The sequence below is a fragment of the Pseudoliparis swirei genome, chromosome 1 (genome assembly GCF_029220125.1).
Source record: "Pseudoliparis swirei isolate HS2019 ecotype Mariana Trench chromosome 1, NWPU_hadal_v1, whole genome shotgun sequence".
In the NCBI taxonomy this organism is placed as follows: domain Eukaryota; kingdom Metazoa; phylum Chordata; class Actinopteri; order Perciformes; family Liparidae; genus Pseudoliparis; species Pseudoliparis swirei.
In genome coordinates this window covers 8,281,716-8,306,504 of record NC_079388.1, presented here as the reverse complement: position 1 = coordinate 8,306,504, position 24,789 = coordinate 8,281,716, and the positions used below count along the sequence as shown (strand labels likewise).

At 42.7% G+C, this 24,789-nt stretch overlaps 1 protein-coding gene across 1 annotated transcript in view; it reads right to left on the bottom strand.

Annotated features, from left to right (window-relative positions):
• Positions 1–22,685, bottom strand: part of LOC130193257 (histone-lysine N-methyltransferase 2B-like) — a 28,566-nt gene extending 5,881 nt beyond the window's left edge. The window contains 28 exon segments of the mRNA XM_056413708.1: positions 1–887; positions 1,153–1,314; positions 1,529–1,707; positions 1,844–1,922; positions 2,063–2,180; positions 2,357–2,515; positions 2,658–2,792; positions 3,054–3,139; positions 3,704–3,885; positions 4,087–4,163; positions 4,415–4,525; positions 4,752–4,853; positions 5,052–5,242; positions 5,845–5,964; positions 6,496–6,613; positions 6,720–6,812; positions 7,199–7,345; positions 7,486–7,599; positions 7,834–8,964; positions 11,161–11,270; positions 11,399–11,623; positions 11,730–11,791; positions 12,425–12,701; positions 14,183–14,339; positions 16,377–16,466; positions 16,989–17,155; positions 17,584–19,009; positions 22,331–22,685. Of these exon segments, the coding sequence (XP_056269683.1) occupies positions 1–887; positions 1,153–1,314; positions 1,529–1,707; positions 1,844–1,922; positions 2,063–2,180; positions 2,357–2,515; positions 2,658–2,792; positions 3,054–3,139; positions 3,704–3,885; positions 4,087–4,163; positions 4,415–4,525; positions 4,752–4,853; positions 5,052–5,242; positions 5,845–5,964; positions 6,496–6,613; positions 6,720–6,812; positions 7,199–7,345; positions 7,486–7,599; positions 7,834–8,964; positions 11,161–11,270; positions 11,399–11,623; positions 11,730–11,791; positions 12,425–12,701; positions 14,183–14,339; positions 16,377–16,466; positions 16,989–17,155; positions 17,584–19,009; positions 22,331–22,633 (7,008 nt within the window). The 5' untranslated portion in view covers positions 22,634–22,685.
• Between the last annotated feature and the right edge of the window lie 2,104 nt (positions 22,686–24,789).

The window sequence follows — 24,789 nt, the reverse complement described above, 5'->3', positions numbered from 1 at the left end:
AGCTTATTCTCTCTCTTCACCTTCTGGGTCCCGAGCTTCATCGTCAACCACCTCTCTTTCATCACTCTCTGACCCGCCGTCTGCTCCATCCAACTGTGAGATCGACTGTGTTGAAGTGAGCTGTCCAGAGGTTTCCGAGCTGCTAGCTGCGTCGCACACCACTGTCCGTGAAAATTTTAAGTAACGGCTTGAGTCTTCATCCTCGAAATTCTCCCGATTATCTACTTGCATGTCCGCATCTTGCACTATGCCCTCCACCTCTCCTCTCCCGCCTTGTGCTCCGCAGTGAAGTGCCACGTTCTCTGTGAGCAAAGCCTCGTCGAACTCAAGCTTAGCATTCAGCATGGAGGCGACCGCGACCTCTGTGTCCGTGTCAAACACAGTGTAGGGCAGCTCCTGGGCCATCAGGTGAGCGACCTCCTCTTCCAGGTTATCAGGGGCGAGTGAGATCCCATTGGTTGTGGCCACTGGTGCATCTTCTGCCTCAGATGAGGCGAGGAAGTCGTGGGGAACCTCTGCAGAAACTGGAGTGGTGATTTTGAAGTTTTGCCTCCCCCTGGGGGAGTGAGTGATTGCTCCTCTTCGAGGCGACAGTGCTGCAGAAATGCTGGCGTTGGATCGGGGCGGGGAGCTCCAGACCGGTGATGCCGAGTTTTGTCTGGACAGAGGCGGCGAGGCTGCACCCAGGTTTGATGACCTCGGAGGGGAGCTGAACAGAGCACATCGAGAGTGGACGGCGCCACCAGAGCGGAGGGTCATCTGGACAGCCGGATCGCTGTCGGTTGGCGAGGAACTGCAGCGGCTTCTTGATGAGAGCCTGCGAGGCCGACGGGTGTCCTCCAGGTCCCTCAACGTCAGGATGTGATGCGGTTTGGGAAGAGCTGTACCTGAAACATCAAATAAGTGTAAAGAAGAGGCAACAATGCCAACAGGGTTTAACTTCAAGAATACAGAAAGATTTAACACTCAAGACGATGAAAACAAAACCAAAACATTTCCAACTTTATATTCACGACGCTGAGTTGAGAAAGCCAATCAGCGTCGAGACGCTCCCCCCGTCATCACAGACGGCGTGCCTTTGTTGAATCTAACTGGCTGCTGCTACTCTAGTATGCTGCTTTCTAGGTGTGAACGCAGCATTAAACGATTTACCTGGAGATGGAAGAGGTCGGGATGATCCTCCTGCTGGTCTCCTGGTCTGTGTGTAACCAGGACTTCTGGATTCAGGTGTGCTGTACTGTTTAGAGTTGGGTGATGGAGTAGTGGACTTTAAAGGGCTGGATGGAGAACCTAAACGAACCGGGGAATCCATATCTGGCAGACAAGGAAATGTGTCATGTTGGAAAATTAACATTTAATGAAAACCAAAAGAACAGTTGGATCAGTTTTAATAAAAGGCTTCAGCTTAACCATTTCAAAGACGAGCAAGTTTTTTTTTTTTTTTTAAGTAGATAGTCAGGGCTGAACTTTTAACAAAAAAATTCAGTGAGTGAGTTCCGGCAGTAAGCCAGGCCTGAAATTTAAATACCTGAAATTTCCTGCTGACATCTGTGGCGGTTGGGGCTGTGGGCGATGGTGTGATTCTCTTCTTTGTCCCATCTCGGATCTTGTTCCTCACCAGGAAGAGGTGTGCTCACTTCTGTTACCTTACAGGTGTACTTGCAACGTCTGCGGGGGTCAACAGTGCTCCAGTACAACCGAGAACATCTGGAGAAGGAACAGAGTAAGAATGCATTCATGTAAATAAACAAAAAATAATACTTATGCCACATCCAGCACCAGGGTTTCGGTAACAAACTCACTATGAGATAAGGTTACTAGTATAATGACAATGACTACTTACTGATAACCAACAGGATACAGCATCCTCCCATTTGATGACAACTCAGACAACACACCAAGTTTCTGAATCTGTAGAGAGCCTGGAAGAATGAGAAAGGAAAGATAACAGATGATTTAAGGCAATCCTATATGTAGCAGTAACATTGCATCTCTTTATGGAATCACATCGCCTGACCAGGAGTCGAGTGGCATAAACCACCGACAGCCAAAATATTCTTACCTATGGTCATGTTTATGGATTCAGGGTCAAGGCCTGTGAGGAACTTTCTTCTAAGATTGATCCCATCAAAGTCCACATATACCCTTCGAGGCACTTCAAACCCTTTCCCAGACACCATCTAGTATGATAAGGTCGTAGAGTAAAACATAAATCAATACAATGTTAAGAAAATCAGCATGTGTGAGGTGTGCGTGGGTAGATGGATGGAGTAATGCTTTCCCCTTTTAATAAAGATGCCAATCTGTAACTATAATACAAACAAAAAGAGGTTTTGTGGGGATATTGTGCCGTTACCGTTGCACTGACAAGATCCCTGTGACTGAAGCAGTACACCTTCCTGTCCAGCTGAAACACACAGTTCTGGGCACGAGCACACATGAAGTGGAAATTACTCTGGCAGGTGGAGAGACAGCAGCCCACAGTGGCCCCCGACTGCCCACAGCGATCACAGCGCTGCAGAGCACAGGAGACAAATCATGTTTAACTTACTTATATTATACTGTACACAACTTCACACAGGTAGCTCACAGAGTTACAGAAGGTGTGTCAATCCTTAAGCACTTGACAAATACTTTATTTCTTGGTAATGTCTTACCAGGTGGCGCCCTCTTGAGACAGCGGTGTGCACTTGCAAAAGAGCACTATTCTCCTCATAAACCTCTGCAGACCAAAGGCAGCAGTTAATGTGGGCCCACTCATTCTGTCCCAGGTACAACAGCCGCCCTGCATCCTATCAGGAGGAAAACACATTCACATCACTTAATCAGCAGTAGAGCACCCATTTTCTTATGCATGATAACATTTAGAAACATGGCTAATCGGAACAGATGTAATGTGCAGCCACTGCAAACATGATGCATCGGGCATCATTTTTCTAATCTTTCTAATGTGTTATAGACCAATTGATTGATCAAGGAAAGAATCTGCAGATACATGGATGATGTAAATATGTATTAGTTGCCGCCCTTTAAGTTAAAACTGTGAAATTCACCTTTGGAGCATAGTCTCCATTTTGTTGACACAGTGCACATTGCCTCATATCTTCAGTTTTGGTTGTTTGCTGATCACTCTTCACACCTGAAGAAAGTAAGACAAATGAACAAATGCATGTTTTAAACCTGAGAAAAACAAAATAAGAAATGTACCCAACCGGCAACCTCATCATCGCTAAATTAATGTATTTGTTAAACAGATACGAACCGTGGACTGTTTTCATATAGCGCCTTTCTACCTTACAATTTGCCTCTCATTCACCAATTCACACTCGCATATTCATACAAAGATGGTGGTGGCGCTGCCATGAAAGACGATGGCCTGCCCATCAGGAGCAACTACGGGTTTAAAATCTCACTCAAGGAGCCCGGGATCCAACCACCAACCTTGTGATTATACAACAATCAATCTTGGAGTTTAGTTTAGATTATTCTTTAAAATATGTAGACTAATTAATCCCTAACGACGTATGTCCTTATGTAAAAGTTAGTAGTATTATTGGCCAAATAAATACTAAACAGCACATTATTTTGTATTTGCACATGTGAAGATACAACCCTTCTCTACTAAAAGATTGTCCAACGGTTCTGACAAACATCACATCCGTCAGCAGAAACAATCCAGAAGAGGCAATAATAGATTCCATACCACGTGAATACAGAGGTCGGTCGTGAGGTACATCAGACTGCTGTGCAGTGACTGAGGACAGCACCGACTCAGTTTTCCCCGCCTCTTGGCACCGAGTCTCTTTGGACTGGTATGTCCTTTCCAGCCACTGTGCATAGCTGTGCTCCTTAGATGGTGGGAGGACCGCCTCAGGGAGCATGCCACTAGAGACGAAGACAGGGTCACAGAGGACATTTGAGACAACTGTGCTCTGAGTAACACTTTTACCGTCTTTAATTTTTTTTCAATTGACTAAACACATTGTGAAAGTTTTAACTATGAAGGCTCAAATATACATACTGAGTGAATATTTAATGTTTCGATATTGAGGGAATAATGTTCGGTTTACTGCACATGGTAATTACCTTGGGAAGTCATGAGAGAATGTGCTCCACTTTTTCAGAAAGCTTGCAGGAAACCAACTGAACGCCTGCTCAATCAGCTGCAAGAGAAACACAATTTAAGAATATTGTTATCTATTCGTGGACATTTAGGACATTATGTTACTCAAATCAGTTTTTTATAGAGTTTATATTTGTATTATGACTCAGCTTCATATTTAAACTCGTCAAATCAGACCAAGATAACCATGAAAACAGAAACTGGGAGTAGAAAAGTAAAGAGGATTGTCATTGAAAATATGAGTCTCTAAAAATAACCTTAAACCGTGGGAGCTTTGGAAGGGATGCTTACTTTGACATAGCGCGCCCTGGCCTGACTGGTCGGTCTCTGGTCCTGAGGGAGAATCTCCTCCTCCTTCAACCACTTCCTCATCACAGAGACAACATCTGCATGGAAAGCTTTCTGAGGAAGCAAGAAGGTAAAAGAAAAGAAAAGAAGGCGGTCAGGGGTAACCCGCAAGAGTGATTTTCAGAAAAATAATTACCTAACTGATTTGATGACAACTTTATTGATTTCTCAGCTCAATGTGGCAACGCTTGCTTTATTATTACTTTCTCCGTTGATACATACAGAGGAATAAAAACAGGAAGAGCTGTTCTTAGCGGATAATCAGGAAGAATATACTCACTATTGAGGTGTAACCACCGCCTTTAAACTTCTTGTCCATGGTCTGTAGATCACACACTGGTTGCTGTTCCTCGAAAAATATTGTGTTGTTTGGGTCCCGACACTTAAAAAAAAAAATAACAGTTTAAATAAGATGACTAATCCTGCTATATGGTAGAGAGGAAAAAAACAATAAGATTGAAAAACTCACAATTGGAAACTATTTTAGGATGAAGGGAAGGTAAAAGCTTTAAACCGCTATATTCCCTTTAGTTTATTACTCTCAAACATTGGATATTTTTTGCCAGAGGTAAGCTCTTACCATTTTGCACATACGGAGGTGCTGTGTTGTGTCGTTGGAGAGGAGATCCGTCAGTACCTCCTCCAACCCGGCTATCAGCCGGCTCTGCAGCTCCTTCTTCAAGCTGCTGTGTTCAGTTTGGTCCTCGCTGCAGGGTGAGCAGGTGAAAGACACGTCCTCTGGTTGGTTTGACAGCAACACAAACAGCTCATCTGTAAATGATAAACAGACACATTTTAGAGGCCATATTGTTGATTAAGGTCAGATCTGGAGTATTATTATGACAAGCAATCAAGATGTATTCTGTTACATGTAAACGATGTTTAATTGTGCAACACTTGATTCCTTCTCTTAACCCTTGTGTTGCCTTAGGGTCATTTTGACCCGAATCAATATTACACCCTCCCCCCGCCTTTGGGTCATTTTGACCCGATTCAATGTTTCACCCTCCTGTTACCTTTATATTTACTAACATATTTTACCCTTTGGGTTCAATTTGACGCCAGCAATTAAAACCTCCAGAAAATTATTAGAATTACTATTGTTTTCCAAGTTTAAGTGTGAGGCACTTTATGTTTGTTTGTTGACTACCGAAAGAACACCGACATTAAACATTGAATGGGGTCAAATTAATCCTAAGGCGGGGGGAGGGTGTAATATTGAGTCGGGTCAAAATTACCCTAAGGCAACACAAGGGTTAATATAAATGATCATAAGTTACCAAATACGGGAACTTAAGATGGTGTTATCGGAGGGCTGTATAAGTGTTTGGTTGGAGTGAACATTTTAAAAGTGATCCAGAGTGTTTACTCACCTGAAAGTCCTTCACATGTGTGATGAATCCAGTGGCTGCACTTTGTACACTGAATCATCTGCGTGTGTTGGTTGTTGTTGTCGTCGTCGTAGCATTTGAGGCAGACTCTGCAGAAATTGCCTGGTGTAGATACAGATCTTATATCAGTCACATGATCCATTTCGTGTGCCGCACATTTTAAATTGAAATGCAGACTATGGATACAAATCCAAGGCGTCCATCTAAACAACACTGGATTTGTTTGATTAAAGGTAACTGTAGCATCGTCAGTTGTTGTCTGTAAACACGCACATTCAAAGTTGGCTCGCTAAAGGGTTTTTTGTGTCTTGGTATGAGACGCCGAGGGGTGTGACAAAGCAGCAGCATCCGACCTGGAAATGAGAACGAGCTGCACAACCTGCTTATTGGCTGGGCGACACACCCACACATGGGGCCCAAAGGCTCTTTAACGATGCCCAAAAACATCCCGAGCACATCAGATTCACAAGCGATGTTTGGGAGGGATTCATTTTGTATTAGTCTAGACAGTATTTTATGAAAATTGTTGCATTATATACCTTTAACTTACAACTAAATCTGGGAGGTTTCCAAAGACTGAACCATGCTGGGCATTCAAGATTAAGACGCCTCCAAAAAACACTGACGTCTTACCTTTTTTGTGGAGAGAAGTGCAGTCGGGACAAAGATCCTGCTCGTGGTTCCAGGACAAGTCCCAAGACTTTCCAGGTGTTACACCGCAGCTTTTACACCGAATGCACGTCATGCACACCTGCACATTCACAAGGATGTCAGAAAACATATCCCCCCAGGATTTATCTCTTGATATCCTTAGGATGTGGCAAAGCAAACACATTGATGGCTATTAAAGCAATTACCCAGGGCATGTTGCAGTTCATAGGTTTAGGGTAAGTTGGTCCCAAGCAGGAAGGGTGGTATGAGGTTTGGCATCTCCGACACTGTAACACTGGCTAGAGAGGGAAAAGTACATCAATGACGAGTTAATTAATGGTGTAAATATTTAACTGGCACTGCTTCAGCATGCAACCCCTCTCTAAAATTTACAAACATGCTACTTGTTTAAAATATTCCTGAATTGCCAGTGTCCATGCAATTACATTCAATCTTTCATTACCCGTGTGTTTGAGAATGTAACCCAATTTAAAAAAAGATAACAGCTCATAACTTTTCAAATCAGAAGGAGAAATTATGACAAAGTGTTCCCAGTTTCAAAATAAACATGGGAACACAACTACTGCATTAAGATCGACTTGAACAATGTTAAACGTATCCGTAAACCCATTTCAGAGCCTTTTTAACTTTAAAATCACACAGTGAGCGATGCTGGGTTGCATACCTTTGTGCTCTTGCTCCGGCGGCCACACACGTGACAAAATTTGCAGCGTCTGCAGCACCAGTTCTCCTTGCTCTCCTTCTTGGGGCGCTCCTCTGGTGAGAGGCAGAAGCTGTGGAACGGCTCACAGCAGATCTGGCAGAATATCATCTGATGGAAGTGTGAAACGGAAAAGTTATTTTTGGTCCTGCAGAGCACCAAAACACAAACGTAAGCAAACACAGGCTTGGAGATACGATGTGTAACATGTTAGCGACAGAAACACTACTCTAGCTCTGGTGAACAACTACCTCATGTCGTCCTTTACTGGCGCAGAGCAGACAGACGGGTTGTGGTGTCGTGGGGACACAGGTGAGGACGCTGAGGCCGCCCATGAGCCAGACGTTCTGGACAGCACAGTCCTCCTGGTGAAGACAAGGAGAAAAACAAAGTAAGGACAAGGGGATCAGCTTTTTCTTTGGTATTCTGATGATGCATGAGCTCATTAACTTGTCTCAAACATCGACAAAGTAAGCAGCTTCATAATGATCCCATAACAACTACGAGTTACATTGTTGGTCCTCAACCTGTCAGCAGTTTATTTATTTTTTTAAATACATAAATGCCACTCAACAAAAAAGAAAGAAAAGGCAGCTCACCTTAAAGTCTACGCGAATCTTGTACTTGTTCTGCAACAAGCCCTTTTGGGGAAACCCGTTAGTTAACCCAGTCAGGGTGTTCACTGACGCACACTCTGCAGGATTCTGGGAATGAAGGACATAGTGATTGTCAGTTGCGAGACAGTCTTTCGTCACCGTCTCTTCCACAGCACCGTCCTCCTCCTCTTCAGGCTGCTGCCCTGGACTGTCCTTCTGCTCCTCTTGCATGCCCTCCTGTAACTCTGTGTGGGGATCCACTGGCTGAGGGAGCACTTGTTCAGTGTTATTTGTGTTAGCTCTATGTGTCTCCGTCAAAACATCTGGGTCCTGAACCTCAGACTCGGGCTGTTCCTGAACCTCAGACTCGGGCTGTTCCTGAACCTCAGACTGTTCCTGAACCTCAGACTCGGGCTGTTCCTGAACCTCAGAGTCGGACTGTTCCTGAACCTCAGACTCGGGCTGTTCCTGAACCTCAGAGTCGGACTGTTCCTGAACCTCAGACTCGGGCTGTTCCTGAACCTCAGAGTCGGACTGTTCCTGAACCTCAGAGTCGGACTGTTCCTGAACCTCAGAGTCGGGCTGTTCCTGAACCTCAGAGTCGGGCTGTTCCTGAACCTCAGACTCGGGCTGTTCCTGAACCTCAGACTCGGGCTGTTCCTGAAAGCACAACTGTGACGAAGCCCCCGTCAGAGCGGAGGGCAGTATGAACTGGGGCAGTTGTTGAGATGGTGATGATATACATTTGTGCAAACGCAAGGCTGACTGCACCAAGGCCCGGGGCAAACGGTACAACCGTAACAGCAGAGATTTCTGTGAAGAGTCTGTTATAGTATGCAGGGAAAGCAGAGCATCGGGAGGCGTTACAGGCTGGGACAGTTCTGGAGGACACTGGGGTGTGGAATGTGTCGATTGTGAAATAGAAGGAGGCGTTAAAAGCGGGGACAATATTGGACACTGATCTGGACTCTGGGGACTCGGCTCTGGTTTTGCCAAAACAGACTGCAGGATAAAATCAGGCAGACGGTGTAAGTGTATTCGGAGCTGATGCTGCAGCTTCGGCATTGGGCTTCTGGGTGGGCTGGTTTCTGGTAAACTGTCTCTGGGCTCCGTCTCCTTCATGTTCTCCTGTTCCTGTGGAGGAGGGGACTGCCTAAGCCAACCAGCACGACAGGTTCCAAAGTGACACGAATTCTAGTGACATGCAAAGGCGGCGACCGGCAGCAGCCAAAGTGACAGAAAAGAAGAGGAGTGATGTGACTGAGAAGGTTAGCCAGGAATAAGAGGTAAGAAAAGTGAAGAACATGCATTAAGCTGCAGCAGAGACGCGTAAAAGGTGTTCAAGGACCGCCAGATTATCATTAAAGCGAAACAAGGTGCTTATCATTATGCTAACATCTAGGAAATAAACTACTGTCTATATACAAAAGACACCCACAAAACAGTGTGTCACGTTAAGTGTCATTTTAAAAAGGTGTGTAAACTGAACATGAAAAAAGAGAAGATAACAAGAGAAACGTGGTTGTGAAAGACATTTAAAATAAATTATAGATTCACTCCTTCCCATCACTACAGGAACTTGTTTAAGGTTGATGGAGTAAAAAAGTTCTGTTTGGTAGTTTTAAGTTTGTGTATTTTCCATGTGCAATATGTAGTTTGATGCCGCATTAAATGTATTTCTGCAAGATTGCGGGAAAAATAATATGGTAGAATCCTAATTTATACGGTTCTTTAATGACCTCTGCATTTTCTTGTTTGTGTTAAGGTTTATTTCTTTATTTTAAGGAGACCTTTAAGGAGTCACCTTGAGTTAAAATGTGGCTACATGCACATAGTGCATTTAGATGGACATAGCTTGACCAGCAAATATGTTTTTTTCTAAGGTGATTACATTCATGCCTTTACTCCAATTAGATGTATGCATTTGTATCGTAAACAAGCATTTCCTGATCAGTAGGTCTCGGCCCATAACCTGTAAATTTGTGTTGCACCCATGTCCACAACCATGTCAACCAAGGACACATCTGCAGCAAACAAAAGCCCATGAAATGGTTGAAACCAGGAAAAGCCACTCGTCACTTCGGTTACATACCACTTATAGAGACCACATGTCATGTTGCCAATGAGTCAACTGTCAATGAGGCGCAGCATGGGCGTATGCATGAGTACGTGTCACTGTAACGTTCATCACCAATTCACACGCAACCAACACAGATGGAGATAAATAAACACTTGGAAACAGTGTTGGTGCATAAATATTAGGAGCATTTCTTATGAGGAAAGTCAAGGATTAAAGCAATGCAGATATTAAAGTTTTAAAAAGCACAAATAATTAGCAACTCTTTCAAATCAGAGCTTTGACAGTAGACAAGAACACAGTTCCAATTTGCGAGATAGCTTGATTAGATTGTGATTTGAAATGTACATTTCAACTAGAACATGCAGAAGCAAAGCGTAAAGGGGCACAGCCCAGAGGTACGGTTCACCAGAGGACTTTAATGATCATACTGTCTGGGACCTAATCAAAAACATACTTGCCAAAAGGCTTCTACCAGCATTATTAGTTAGGTTGTTAAATCATTAGGTTTGTCAAAGTGAAATTTAATACAGCTTTTAAATTTTTTTTATTGTCACCAATTTTATTTTATCCCGTTAATAAACCCTGTTGTAAACCATGCGTGTACATAATGCTGTTCTGTAGATGTATGACCACAGAAGAAAAGATAACACTCATGTGATGTGTAAAGTAAAAAAGCATTGTTAAAGGATGGCTGCAATGTCTGACCACTAGATGGCACTAAATGTTAGTCCTGTTTCCTTTTCACAGAAAATGTGTTGTTTTTCCTTCCAGTTTAGATGTAAATACATTTCAGAGCTGAGGCCTGGATAGATCAGCCCTGCATTTTATCACAAACACACCTAAACTCATCCATCATTCATAAAACATGAGGTCAAGCACATGCACGGTGTTTAATTAGAAGGACAAAAGCAAAAAGTCGGAAATAGAAGTTTAGCAAGGGTGAATTTGAAAGACTCACTCACTCCAACAATGATGATCAAATTAAAATGTGAAACAACAGAGTGAGACACAGACCTGGGCAAAGTGTTACGCGGGAATATTTGTGTCGTCTAAATCATGATTAGTGTCAGTAAATCACTTAAATTAACAATTTTAATAAGAATATATGATTAAAAAAAATAAAAAAAGTATCATTGTTTTTCTTCTGGAAATTCAAAGTCGCAAAAACATTTTATAAAAGTAAAATTTGACCCAGGTTTGATCAGGTGGAACACTGGAAGTGAGGAGGGAAATGTGCTGGACGTTTTTACCTTGTACGCTCTGGGTCGGCTCCCGGCTCCTCTGGAGAACGGCCGGCGAGGCTTCACCGCCTCAGACGGAGGGTTGTCGAGCAGTGATCCGCCATCTGGAAGAGCGTGACCTCCAATAGGAGAAAAATAGATGAGCTAGCTGCAACGTCAGAGATCTTCAAGCCACGATCTGCAAAAACCAATACGGTGACGGGAGAAGACACCGAGAGGTTCCTCACGACAACAAAGCCTCGGTTACCTTGTTTGATGGCTGCAGCTACAGGTTGCTTGACCACCGATGCATCTGCTTTATCTTCTTCTTCGTCAGATTCTGACTTGAGCAGGCTGCTGTAGGAGCGTGGCGTGATGTTACGGAGGCAGTGTTTCCTGATTACAGGGGCCGTCGCCGACGATGCCTCGCCTGCAACGCGCCAGTTCTCGTCTTCAGCACTCAACCCCGAGGCCGCCGAACGCCTCGCCTGGACTGAGATCACGGAGCCCCACGATTAATTTTACAAAACAGACTAGATATTTGGATAAGTACAAAAATCAAAAAAACGAGAACATTGATCTAATAATGAGAGACGTACGTTTCAATGGTTTGACGACGCGCTTATTCCTCGCCCTCTCAATCCGCTCACACTTCCGATATCTGGAGGAGAAGAAACAGGCAAACGTCACAATTTTGTTCATCAGAAGTAAAAAGTTATCAATGAATATGCTTAACGATAAGATTCGACATGCTTTCATTAACTGGATAGTTTAATGCGTAGTATGTGTAAGTATTTCATGTTGTCTGTACAGACATGCTCAACCTAGAAGGTAAACTATATTTTAAGCACCACTTGTGAACTATTTTAGAACTTAATTCAGCACTTTACACGTTATCAGTTCAAGATGATTGATACATTTTCACAAATGCTTTCCTCCCGTCTTTATAACAGACAAAATGATTCACCCTTTACTCGTTTGTGTGGCTAGTTTCAATTTAAGATAATCAGAATGTAAATATGGGTAACAGGTTACATGCTTCGGTATTGAGGCATTACTTCACTTGTCAGCACAGCCAAAGTTTATATTAAATGACAGAACAACTTGAGATCCTCATATTTGAAAAGTTGATTACTTTATGATAACAGCGCTCATCTTTTGTGTCACCCGCTTTAAAAAATTTGATGACGTTTCATCAGAAGATCACCAGTAGTGAGGGAATGCGCAGTAAAATGTGCGTATTCACCAGGATGCTCCGTAAACTCAAACAGAATGTGTGATGAGTTTAACTTACATGCAACACTGGCGCTTGGTGTTGGGCCCCCCGAACTTTGGCTTATCGCGGCAGTTGGTACACTTTGCACAGTCATCCACTATCAAACAGCCTTTGCAGTGTCCACAGCGCCGGGCACGGAGTCCGCCGGGTGCATATTGAGTCAGGGTCTTTCTCTTTCTGAACTTGAGGCCCTTCCCCCTCCTCCTCCTCTTCTTCCGCTGGATGTGTTCCTGAGAGACAACCCACTGGGCCCTGCCCTTATCAGAGACGTCATCGTCGTCATCATCTGCCACATCTGCAAGTAGAGACCGGGAGGATGGGTAAAAGAGCCACAATATGCATTTCAATCATTATTAAAGTACATGTGATGTGGGGAAGACATCTGTGGATGCCAACTATTCACTTACTATTCAGTGTGCAGGAGACACTACAGGTCTAACTGTTGTGATTGAAGGTGTACATATTCTCATTTATTGGTCTTTTGTCTGGTTCCTAAAGCTAAAAGTAACTACTGGCTGCCTGAAGTGTTGGAAATAAGAAAAAGTCTCTCCAGAACTGTGGACGAACACATCTGGAGTCTCTTTGTAGTGTTGAAAACTACAAGAAATAGATTGGAAACTCAATTCCTTTGAGAACCTCTGGCATCCCCCAATGGTAGTATTTTACTGCAAGCAGGCACGGAAATAAATTACCTTCATAATTTTAAATGAGTAATGTAAGTGGAATAACATTGTGTAAGCATCTGTGTTTCCCAGCTGCACTAGATGTATTCTTTAGGAGACAAAATGCGGGGCAGTGAGACTACTTGTCAAACGGCACTTCCTCACCTCATACTGAGTGATGCTCACTCGACCAGTGTTGGGTTAAGCTTTCCAACAGCGGTGGCTAATCTGTGTGTGACAAAAGATATTTTTGCTTGGAAATATCTTAGTTACAACTACATTGAGCTAACAAAGCAGTTTTTTAATGTTTTGCGCTCAGCAGGTTATATTTACCAAAAGCTATCAAAACTGTGCTCTTTTACAAAATAATCTTTTTGGTTTGTCTTTTTATTACTGCAAAAAAGCTTAACTATGCCAGCTTTGAATTATTAGCTGGTGAATGTTTTGATTACAATACATTAGCAGAGCAGCTTTGCCAAACAAAAACTGGCAGAAATGCTAATGAAGCATTCAGGAGCAATTGGATTGAAAAACAGATAACCTACCTGAGAGCATGGCTATGTATGTCTCAAACCGCACCGTAGCAACAATTGACGCTGCACAACTCGCAATATGCTGCAAGCATCTGAATTAGTCTTTGAAGCGATCAGAAATTTACAACGAGATTTTGAGATCTTTTTAAGAACTTAGAAATTTTCTTAATTCCTCACAATAGTACAAAACAAATCAATTCATACAAACACCTTTTATAACTAACATCATTGCCCACAGCAGGTAACAAAGACATTAGTACTTTGTAAATCCTTTGTTTTGTGGGAAGACTGAATGCAACACTTTTGGACTTTTCAAGACGTGCAGGTACTAAATTGAGCGATCGGGTCCCTCCTCTGTGTCCTGTGTCAGTTTCTGGACATTTCAACCAGATCCGAAAATGAGTTTGATCCTGAATGAACTCATTCAGCAAGTAAGTTAACAAGTCAGTAAACCTACCTATCAATTAAAATGGTATATACACAGTGAAAGGCAAAATGCACTGATGTGCTCATCTTCCTCTTTTACAGCTACGGAGAAGTTCAGTTCTGCTAAAAGAACAACACATGTGGATGCACTTTACCTTCTGCCGCAGGAGAAAAGGTGATTCCTTCTCTCTCGTGTAGTGGCAGGGCGCTGAGTCTGGGGATATCGTCTGGCACCATGGCACGGGGCTGCCCCAAAGCCACTGCTGCTGCCCGACACACATGTTTGATCCTTGGCCCACCAAGCGGCTGCTCCTGCACACAAACACAACGGAAATATTTGATGGTAAACAAATGATAAGAACATCTCTCGTGAAATAAAAAACCGCCCTCTAAAGATCTAGTCCAACACACACACAGTATGATACTGGGGCTGGGGTCCTGCTATGTGGATGTACAGCAGCAGCTGATGCTGGTTTTCCACTGCTTTATGTGCAGAAGCAGCAGTGTTTCCTAATGGCTTAACACTGTAACACTGTGTCTAACTCAGACATGGGCAAACTACGGCCCGCGGGCCACATCCGGCCCGTTAGGCTTTTTAATCCGGCCCGCCGAACTTGTCCAAATCGCAATTTTGTTTACTTCCGGTGTGCGTTGGCGCGGAAAGAACTCGTCACACGAAACCCTTCACCGTGATTTGTCAATCCGTTTGTCTGTCAACATTTTTCGAAAAAAACAACCAATGAGCACTCAGTAAATCACAAAGGACCCGCCCACCACACAGGTGAACAGCCGCAGTGATTTTGGCGAGCAGCGCGGAGCCTGGAGTGGCTGCAGAGCCACGAGGAGGAACACGCAGCCAGAAGAGGTCCACTTGGACCGGGTAAGAGTCTTTACTAAACGTTACGTGTCAGTGTCCGTCACGGTGTCCGTAACGTGCGCGCGGTGCTGACTAGTCTTGTATTTTACAGAGAGGATTCACCAGCACCTGCAGCGCAGCCTGCAGCTCCACCTGCCCAGCCAGCAGAGAGGTCTCGTGACACGATGACATGATGTTATTATAGTGAAGCCATATTGTAAATAGTCTGTGTCAATAGTTGTGTTCTGTTTTCTATTTCTCAACATGTATATAATGTAGAATATTTTTTTTTAATGTACAATACATATTTATAAAATAAAATAAAATGGTCATGTTTTATTTGCACACACCCCATGAAACTTTATCTGCAATATGAAGTAATTTCTCAGTCCCATCTTTACCATTTTGGTGAATGTGTGACAGACCACATCATTTTTACTCAAAACGGTCATACAAAATTTGGTTTTCTTTATTTAATTCAATTCAATTCAGTTTATTTGTGGAGCCCAATTTCACAAATTACAAATTGGTTTTGGAGTGCTTTACAATCTGTACATATAGACATCCCTGACCTTTGACCTCACATCGGATCAGGAAAAACTCCAAAATAACCCTTCAGGGGGAAAAAGGGAAGAACCCTTCAGGAGAGAACAGAGGAGGATCCCTCTCCAGGATGGACAGGTGCAAGTACATGTATCTAGCATTGTATTCAGATATTTCACTGCTTTTGTGAACCTATGACCTTTGGTAAACCAATTTCAAACACCAAAACAGTTTGTCTACATGAGTAAAGGTGTGTTTTCAGAAGAGATATGAAGAATTTTTAAAAATCGAACTTCAATTGTCAGCTTTAGGGCCATATTTTCTCGAGTAAAGCGCTGTCAGTCTGTTTGTGACGGGTTCATACACATGCTGACCAGATGACGGCGCACATCGCCCTCAATTTAAAGACCCCTTTCTAGTTTCTGCTGCAGGCAGGATATTTAATACAGTATCTCTCAGGACAATCTGTCCATTATTTTGCGGGGTTTAAAACAATTAGAAATTATTGAGCTTGAGTATTTCGTTGGGTAATACTTTGTTTTGAATGTTGAAAGTGATTCCATTGATCTCTTTCCAGTAAATGTTGATTACTTTAACTTTGCACCTTAAATTGAAATGTATAAAAAACAGACGCAATCTCCAGGTTTAATAAATTACATTGCGTGTCCAAATGCTCCTGGCCCGGCCCCTCTGTCACATTTTAGAACCGAATGTGGCCCGCGAGTCAAAAAGTTTGCCCACCCCTGGTCTAACTGTTGTTTGATCATGACCATCTGCACACAAACAAATTAACAACACAGGCAGTGTGTCAGAGCGATCCTCCTCAGCACGTAATAAATGATCGAGGTAAGAACCAAACAGGTGATACAACACCTTCAGTGGACTGATGCGGCTTCATTCAAACACAGAAAAGAAAACATGCAAATGTCAACGTTTTAGTTGAAAGTTACCTGAAGACTGATGTCTTTGGGAGATACGACAACTCTTTTCCTTCTCCTCCTGCTTCCGCTCACTGGCACTCGTGGTTCTCTGGAGCCCAACTATTGGACCGGACAAAGAAGAAAATAAAAGGTTTTATGTCAAAGATGCTAAAACGTGATTATGTTACAGTAGTTTCTGTAATGAATAGCCATGTTATTAACAAACCGAATAAAATAAGACAGCAGAACTAATGTTACATTGCATGTGGATGTAGTGAGCCCCTAGCAGCAGGGATTCACGAGCGCTGCCGGGGGCTGGTACCGACGAATAACTGGATCTGATGTCTGTGACAACGGCCAAACTATTCAATGCAATTTCTTTGATATCATTTATCTATACATTACATAAATAAATATATATTATATAAATATATATATATATATATATACACACACGCACAAATAATATATATAAATGTATATATAAATACATTTCAAAAGTTTTAATCAACTTATTTGTCTGCATTTAAAATCTGCGTTTGTTTCCAGTAAATTTTTAACAAAGTTGTTTGTGTTTGATTCTATTAATAATTTTGGTCAAAGGCATTGTCTTTTATACTTCTGGACAGATGGGATTCTTACCTGTGACAACTTGAGATGCTTCTGCTGATCAATCTTGATGAGCTGGACTTTGGCTTTCTTCAGCAGGTGGAGCATCGTCTTATTGGCTCCACTGAGACCAATTCGATGGCTGGGCCCGCTGACTTCTAATGCCTCATGACTGTCTGCAGTCACGCCTTCTGCTTCATCTGTATCACAGTGTGAGGAATGTGTGAAGCGCTCCGTCATTTTACGACCATCTATTAAAAACAGACGATATACTAAAGTGAAATAACCTCTTTGCAATTTCCAAGACATTTTAATGGAGTTCTTGTGTCTAGAGACTGGTTGCGTTCTCTAGTAAGTCTTTCTTGTCTTTTTCTAATTTGACCTATCTAATAAAGTTCAATCTTAAAAATTGCATTTAAAAAATTCAAATAAAAAAAAATCAACCACAGGCTGAAGTCTCTGCTGATTATTTCTTCTCAATTGAACATGAACTTGACCGTGTAGTCCCATTGATATTAAAAACATCTCTCCATGTCTAAGATCAATTTTATTAAGGAAGAACATTTTAGAGCATCTGTAAAAACAAGATCTTTATAAATAATAAAAGACAAAAAGAAACAATTCTTACTATTGTTGCCTGTATCTCCGGATGGCAGATGTGAGAGTACTTTCGCCTCAGCGTCCACCGACACAGCTAGTTTCCTCACTACTCCAGGAGAGTCTATCTCCTCCACCGTGATCTTTGACCGCCGTCTCTTCCTGACATGAGTCAAACCGTCGTCATGATGTGCAGGATCCCCCTCTGTGGAGTGGCCTTTCTTCTTCTCTGCCAGTTTCAAGGTTAGTTTCTTGAGGTTCTTGTATATCTCTAGGTGACTCGTTCCTGGTCTGGGCTTGGATGAGAACTTTGTCACTGCAGATGAGCCGTCAGCTACAGATATTGATTCACTGTCCGACTGCAGGTTGCCATCATAGTTGGACTCATGACACGATGGACTTGGTTTTCCGTCCTCTCTCTGTTGATTTTTCAGCCCTCTTGGTAAGGAAATCATTTCCTCGTCCAAGAACCTCTTTGGAGTTTTAATGACGCGTGAGGACCGTGCACTCATTATAGGAGTGGATGAGTTCTTCTGGACTTCTTTAGGAAGTGAGCTCAGCTCAACCTCAGATGGAGTGATACTCTGCATTCGCTGCTGCTGCTCGTTCCCGTCCAGCGTCGGTGTGGCCGGAATGGGTTCCGACACGTAGGTGTAATAAACACGCTTAGTACGAGAACGACATAATTTTGGTCTTAATTCTGGAGCGCTTTTTGATTGCTTCCGCCTTTGCCCGAGCAACGTTCTGCGTCTTTTGTGTGTTCTTTTTTCAGAGGCATTTGTTGCTTTGCACTCGAGGGGCATCGCTGCCTCCACTCCACTCTGGGCACCGGCCTCAGCTCCAGCCTCTGGAGAGGCACCCATACCCTTAGCTCGTCTCTTCCTCTGCCGTTTGTGAAAAGACGTGAATGACAGAGCGACTGCTTGAGATGTGCGTCTGGTGTGCCCAAATCGAAAGCCCCTGGTGCCTCTCCCAGATCGCTGTGGCTGGGATAGGTCTTTGTCCGAGTCCTCCGTCACCTCGCCTCGTTCTTTGACTTTCGTAGGTTGCTTGTTGCCACCATCTGAGGTCGCGGCTGTTTGGTTTTGTCGACTGTCCGAGTCTTCTGATTTTGCTTCCTTCCTGAAGTTAGCTGATCTTGTACTGCTCCGTCCCCCTGAGGCCTGCTCGCCTGCATGTTTGGCTTTTGCAGTGAGAGCTACCTGCTTGCCATGCAGTTCAATTACAACCGTGGGTATTTCTTTGTCTTTTGCCGGGCTCTCTGTGACACCCTGGCCTTCTATAGAGACCCGTGGTACAATTCTCCCAATAAGACCCGGTTTTGGGGTCTTGGGTATAATATTTACAATGAGAGGCACTGCTGCCACAGAAGGGCCTGAAGCTTGAGGAGGCTTTGCTTGGCTGAGTAATGACGCCTGAGGAACTGTTGAGGTCCCAAATCTAGTACAAACTTCCTCCTGGAGAAAAACACAGAAAGTACAACCTATGAATGGCAATAACACCCAATGCACACAGACGTGAAACTGTACACAAATGAATGACAAGCACATAGAAAAACTTAAATATGTATCATTCCCATAATAAAGAGAGCTGAAGTGAAAGTGGTCATGACCAGGATGACTTTGTCAGCTTCGTATTGTGACTCACTCAATGATAATGAATGGGTTCAGCAGGTGCTCGGCCTTCTGTGTGTGTTGTGGGAGGACAGGTGTCAACAGGATGTCACCTTCTTGCCTTTTTGTTGTCATAACTTGTTGAAGCGCCACGTACATTTGAGCAGACGGTATACTGACTGAATTTCCCTAAATTATTTATAAAAGAAAATGTAAACATTGTCTTTTCAAAAATCAATCACTTGTCCTTGCACTGTTTGATTTGTACAATCTGAACAATTTTGACATGTAGAAAGTATTTTTCAACCTGGATACTATTTTCAAAGTGTTTGTGTTTCAGTGACTAACTTATTGTCACAACAATGTTTGAAATTGGTGCAGTGAAGGGCTTGTTGTGTTGTAGTACAGAAAGCGTGGCGTTGTGTTATCTAAAAGATGTTTAATGTCATGGCTGAATATTTAGCTGGTATGTTAGAACGTTGTTTGATGAACCAGAATGAGCAACCATTCAGGACTTCGGTCAACAGATAGGCAAAACAGAAGAAATGGTTGAGGTCAAACAGAATATCATAGGCAACATAAAAGATGCATGTGTTGGTCTGACCTACAGTATGCAGCAGGAGGCCCACTGATGCTCAAACGAATGTCATGTTTTAAAAATCAAGAGTGTGTGTTTTTTGCAAATTAAGATTTAAGGACCCAAAAAATAAGAGCTTTTGCATTACGTATTTATTTGGGGCCAAAATTATTGAAATGGTTTATAACCTTGTTTGTTAGCTTTCCTGATAATCACAGAACCATACGTTGTGTTTACATTTTAAAAAGCTATCCATGTCTTTAGGTGTGATGACTGAGCTGACTTTGAGAGGCCATGAACCTGAAGGGTTGGTCATTCTGGCTAATTACACGTTCAAATGGTGTCTTGTATCGGTTAACATGTAGGAAAAACAAGTTAAAAATGAAAGGGGAGGGGCTAAAAAGTGATTGATTTCTGATGGAATGACACTTTGGTACTTTCTAAAGTACTGTTATCTGAGTACCATGTATTGTTTTTTATTACATCTTTTTAATTGTGATTTTATATTCGTTTATTGTTTTTACACCTTTCATCAAGTCAAATTCCTTGTATGTGCAATGTACTTGGAGAATACATATTTATGAAACGCGCATATTAGCCAAATTCTCTTCTCAACCCAGAGTACTAAAAACACATTCGAAAGCTATTGCAACAAAAGTTTAAATAGATCCTGTGAAGCGCAGTCAGCCTCAAACATCCTCATCAGGCAACCGTCTACCTCTGATGCAAAGATTGTACACTACAGCAAATAAAAAGCATACTGCAACTTGACTTCCAATTACTCACATCCATCTTCAAGCGCAAAACAAAGACTCCATAGTATATCAGAGATGAAACCCCCCATATGATATATTTCCTAAATACCTACAAAGGACTTGAGTATGTGGCACGACATGACGCGTGGTACTCCAGTTCATCAGCACCCACAAGCTTTGAGCCATGTCACTGTTACAGTCCACTCTAAAGGGATTGCGTCAGTGAAGTCCAACTGAAGCCCCTGCTCTGGAGATTAAATTATCAAATCAGATTTGGCAATATATTATTCGGAAAATCATGGGTTCAATGAGACCACCTTGGAAGTGAATTTAACACTGGCTTCTATGAAGAAATTATGAAACTAAGAACAGTGTGGGAGATAAAGTCCTCTCTTATCTGTTTACATAAAATACAGAAGTGAAGTATTATTACCGTTACCAGTTAGTAAGCAAGGCTGTACTCAGAGCATCCATAACCTTTGGTCTAGCAAAGCTCTCACAATTAATGGTAACTAATAAAAGTGGACCAACATAATAACAAGTTTTTGTCTGCATTTTAGAGCAGATGGAGAGAAAAGATCAGCTGTAGTAAAAAAAACATACACTGAAATGATAACCAAAATCTTAGAAGCAAGCCAAAAACAACCACCCAAAAGAAAAAGACTAAATTCCCACAAGAGCAGTGGTCCCAATACTAATAAAAACAGACATTTTATCAGTACAAGATAGTCGCACACATTCAGAGTCTCTTAGCTAGATGCCTGCAGACATGTCTTCCATCCATGCAAGACTTGATTTCAGCAGGTGAAATGGCAGTTTGCAATAACTCGTCATTTGTGACAAAGCCGATTCAATTCAGATTATTTTGTATAGCCCATTATCACTAATTACAAATTTGCCTCAGAGGGCTTTACAATCTGTACACATACAACATCCCTGTCCCAGGACATCACATCGGATCTATGCAAGCAACCCAAATGTGCTCCTCTTAGAGCATGCTGACCATTATCAGAGAAGACTGCTCTCTCTTTAAAACAAACTGACCGTATACAAGTTAGAGAAAAAAGTTGGGAAAGCTTTGATTGCTCGTTTAACTGTACACAAATCTCAATAACAATGCATGATGAGTGATGAATGTTTGGTAACATACACTATGCACAATGAGGTTTTTTTAAAGGCTCTGGGCAACATCTTCACGTGTGTGACTTTGACTATTATAACGTGAAGGTAAGGTTTACGTTTACAGCTCTTTGCACTCACTCATCACAAGTTTTAAAAAACCGGGCAATCAGCTGACCGCCCCCAGCGGAGAAAGTGATCCCCACGTTAGCAGCAGCGACGTGTTCACTATGACAAGATAAGCAGCAAATGCATTTCCGCGCAATGTGAGAAGTTCAACCCAACAAAACGCGACAGGGGATTAACGAACAAGACATCTACTGGTTTCCACAACAAAACGCCTTCATACCGCCAAACTTTCCGCTATTTGCATGCAAAGAAACTCAGCTGGAGCGACGCTGGTCTCTGTGGCGGTTGCAACTTCATAACAGAAAATTAACAATTAATGACTGAATAGTCAATAAGACGAAATATCCACCGTGTTAACCAATCTGAAGCACAGCGTACAGTGCAGACAGGCGGCTAGCTACGATGTTTATTTGGGGTTAGTGTTTCAAGCTAAGTTACCGCTAATAGCTCTGCGTTAGCTTGAATACTTTTAGAAAGTAACACATTAATTTAAATGTCGTTCTTTTGAGATAAGAAACGGACCCCTGCGTCCCATTAGTCGTGGTGTTACCCATCGAGCTGACATGCTACAGTTAGCTTATTCACCTCCTCACTGCTACTGGACTCGAAGCCCGCATCTCTCTGCCTCCTGTGCTTCTCCGCCACGCCGAGCAGACGCAGCAGGGACGGGTCCTCGCTCAACGCCAGGCCGATGTTCACGGGCCTCGGCCCTTCGGCAAACAGCTCCCCGTCGTCCGAGCCCAACCTTCCGCGTTTGGTACGTTTTTCCGACCGCAACCTGCTGCGAGCCGGCCCCGGCCGACCCGGGAAGCGAGCCCGGGCCGGCGCTTGGATGCTCAAGCCCGCAACTGAAGCGGGAGATGATAATCCGCCTCCCGATGCCGCCATTATTTACTACAACAACACGGACGGCGAGCTGGCAGAGTGTGACAGCAACGATAAGTGAGGCAAGATGGACTGCGCCGATGCAAAGGCGCGAGATAGAAAGGAATCACAAGTGCATCATGGGAAAACGAACTTCTCCCCCTCACGATGCGATACTATACATATCCCGCCTTATTCTGCCTCTGGCAAGCTCTACTCTGCCTCTGATTGGCTGACTGATATTCTTACCGTTATCCTAAACAATCGAACTCCTCATACCGAAATCTAACCAATCCAACTACACGAGTACTAGCCAATCAGAGGCAGAGTAAGGCGGGTCATGATTTCGCCATAGCAGGATCGGGATTCGTAATTGAGGCCCCAGGACGACGCCAGTTCGCCAAACTGGGAGACTTCGCTTGTGAAGACCATTTAAAAAAATCAGATGCAATGTTAAACGTGAACTCTTGTGTATGAATAGCTGAATTATTATAGTACCAGAGGTGTAATAAGTATTCAGATCATAAGTAAAAGTAGCAATATCTTAAATTACTACATTTGTAGTCCCACATGTAAAAGCAAAGACACAGCTAATGTTAGATTATATGAACAGACGTATGTTTGGCATGTGAATCTTAAATAGCAAAGTAACTTAAATAAATGTAGTGTGTAAAACATACAATATAAAGCTGCACATAATGACATGTTAAATGGAATGGAATGGAAACGCTCCAAAACAGCAGTGCCTCAAGTACCTCAAAATTGTACTTGTGCAAATGTACTTGTTACTTTACACCCCTAGGTCGTTCAGACAATTAACACTTACAACAATATGTTGTATGTAATATATGCAATAAAACTAGAAATATCTTGACAATGTTTTGCGTGCACTAAGGAAAACTGTATTCAGCTTTAGACTTTGCTTTTATACAGGTGAATTAGAATATCATAAAAAAGTACATATATTTCTCATATATTATTTAGATTCAATACACGCAGGCTGATATATTTCAAGCGTTTATTTCTTTTAATTTAGATGATGATGGCTTACAGCTAATGAAAGCCCAAAATGCAGTATCTCAGATAATTTGAATATGGTGAAATGGTTCAGTATTGTGATCATCTAATGAACTGAAAACTTCTACAATGGTTTCCTGAGCCTTTAAATGGTCTCTCAGGCCGGACAGTAGGCTTCACCATCATGGGGAAGATTGCTGATCGGACATTTGTCCAGAAGACAGTCATTGACACCCTCCACAACGAGGTTAAGCCACAAAAGGTCATCACAGAAGCATCTGTTCACAGAGTGCTGTATCCAAGCTTATGATTAGAAAGTTGAGTGGAAGGAAAAGGTGTGGTAGAAAAAGATGCACAAGCAATAACGATAACCGGCCGCAGCCTTGTGAGGATTGTGAAGCAAATCCTATTCAAGAATCTGACGGAGATTAGAATACAAGGACTTGATGTGGCTGGAGTCAGTGCTTCAAGAGCCGCCACACACAGACATATCCAGGATATGGGCTCCAACTGATGCATCCCCTGTCAAGCCACTCCTGAACTAGAGATAACATCAGAAGCGTTTTACCTGCGCTGAGGAGAAAAAGGACGTTTGCTCAGTGGTCCAAAGTCCTATTTTCAGATGAAAGTACATTTTGCATTTTATTTGGAAATCATGGTCCCAGAGTCTGGAGGAAGAGTGGAGAAGCACAGAACAAGGTCCTTGAGGTCCAGTGTGAAGTTTTCCACAGTCAGTAATTATTTAGGGAACCATGTCATCTGCTGCTGACATGGCTTTAAAATCCAAAGCCAGCGCAACCTCTGCTGACAAGCTTTATGGAGAGGCTGATTTAATTTTCCAGCAGGAGCTGTGAACCTGCCCACAATGCCAAAAGCTGGTTTCATGACCACTGCATCACAGTGCTTGATTGGCCAGCAAACTTGCTAGACCCAGACGAGCTGAAGGCCGCTATCAAAGCAACTTGGGCTTCCATTACCCTTCAGCAGTGCCACAGGCTGATCACCTCCATACCGTGCCACATTGAGGCAGTAATTCATGCATAAGTAGCACCAACCTCATTTCTGTATTAAAAACCCTTTTTTGAATTGGTCTTATGTAATATTCAAATTGTCTAAGATATTGAATTATCCGTTTTCATTAGCTGCAAGCCATAACCATACAT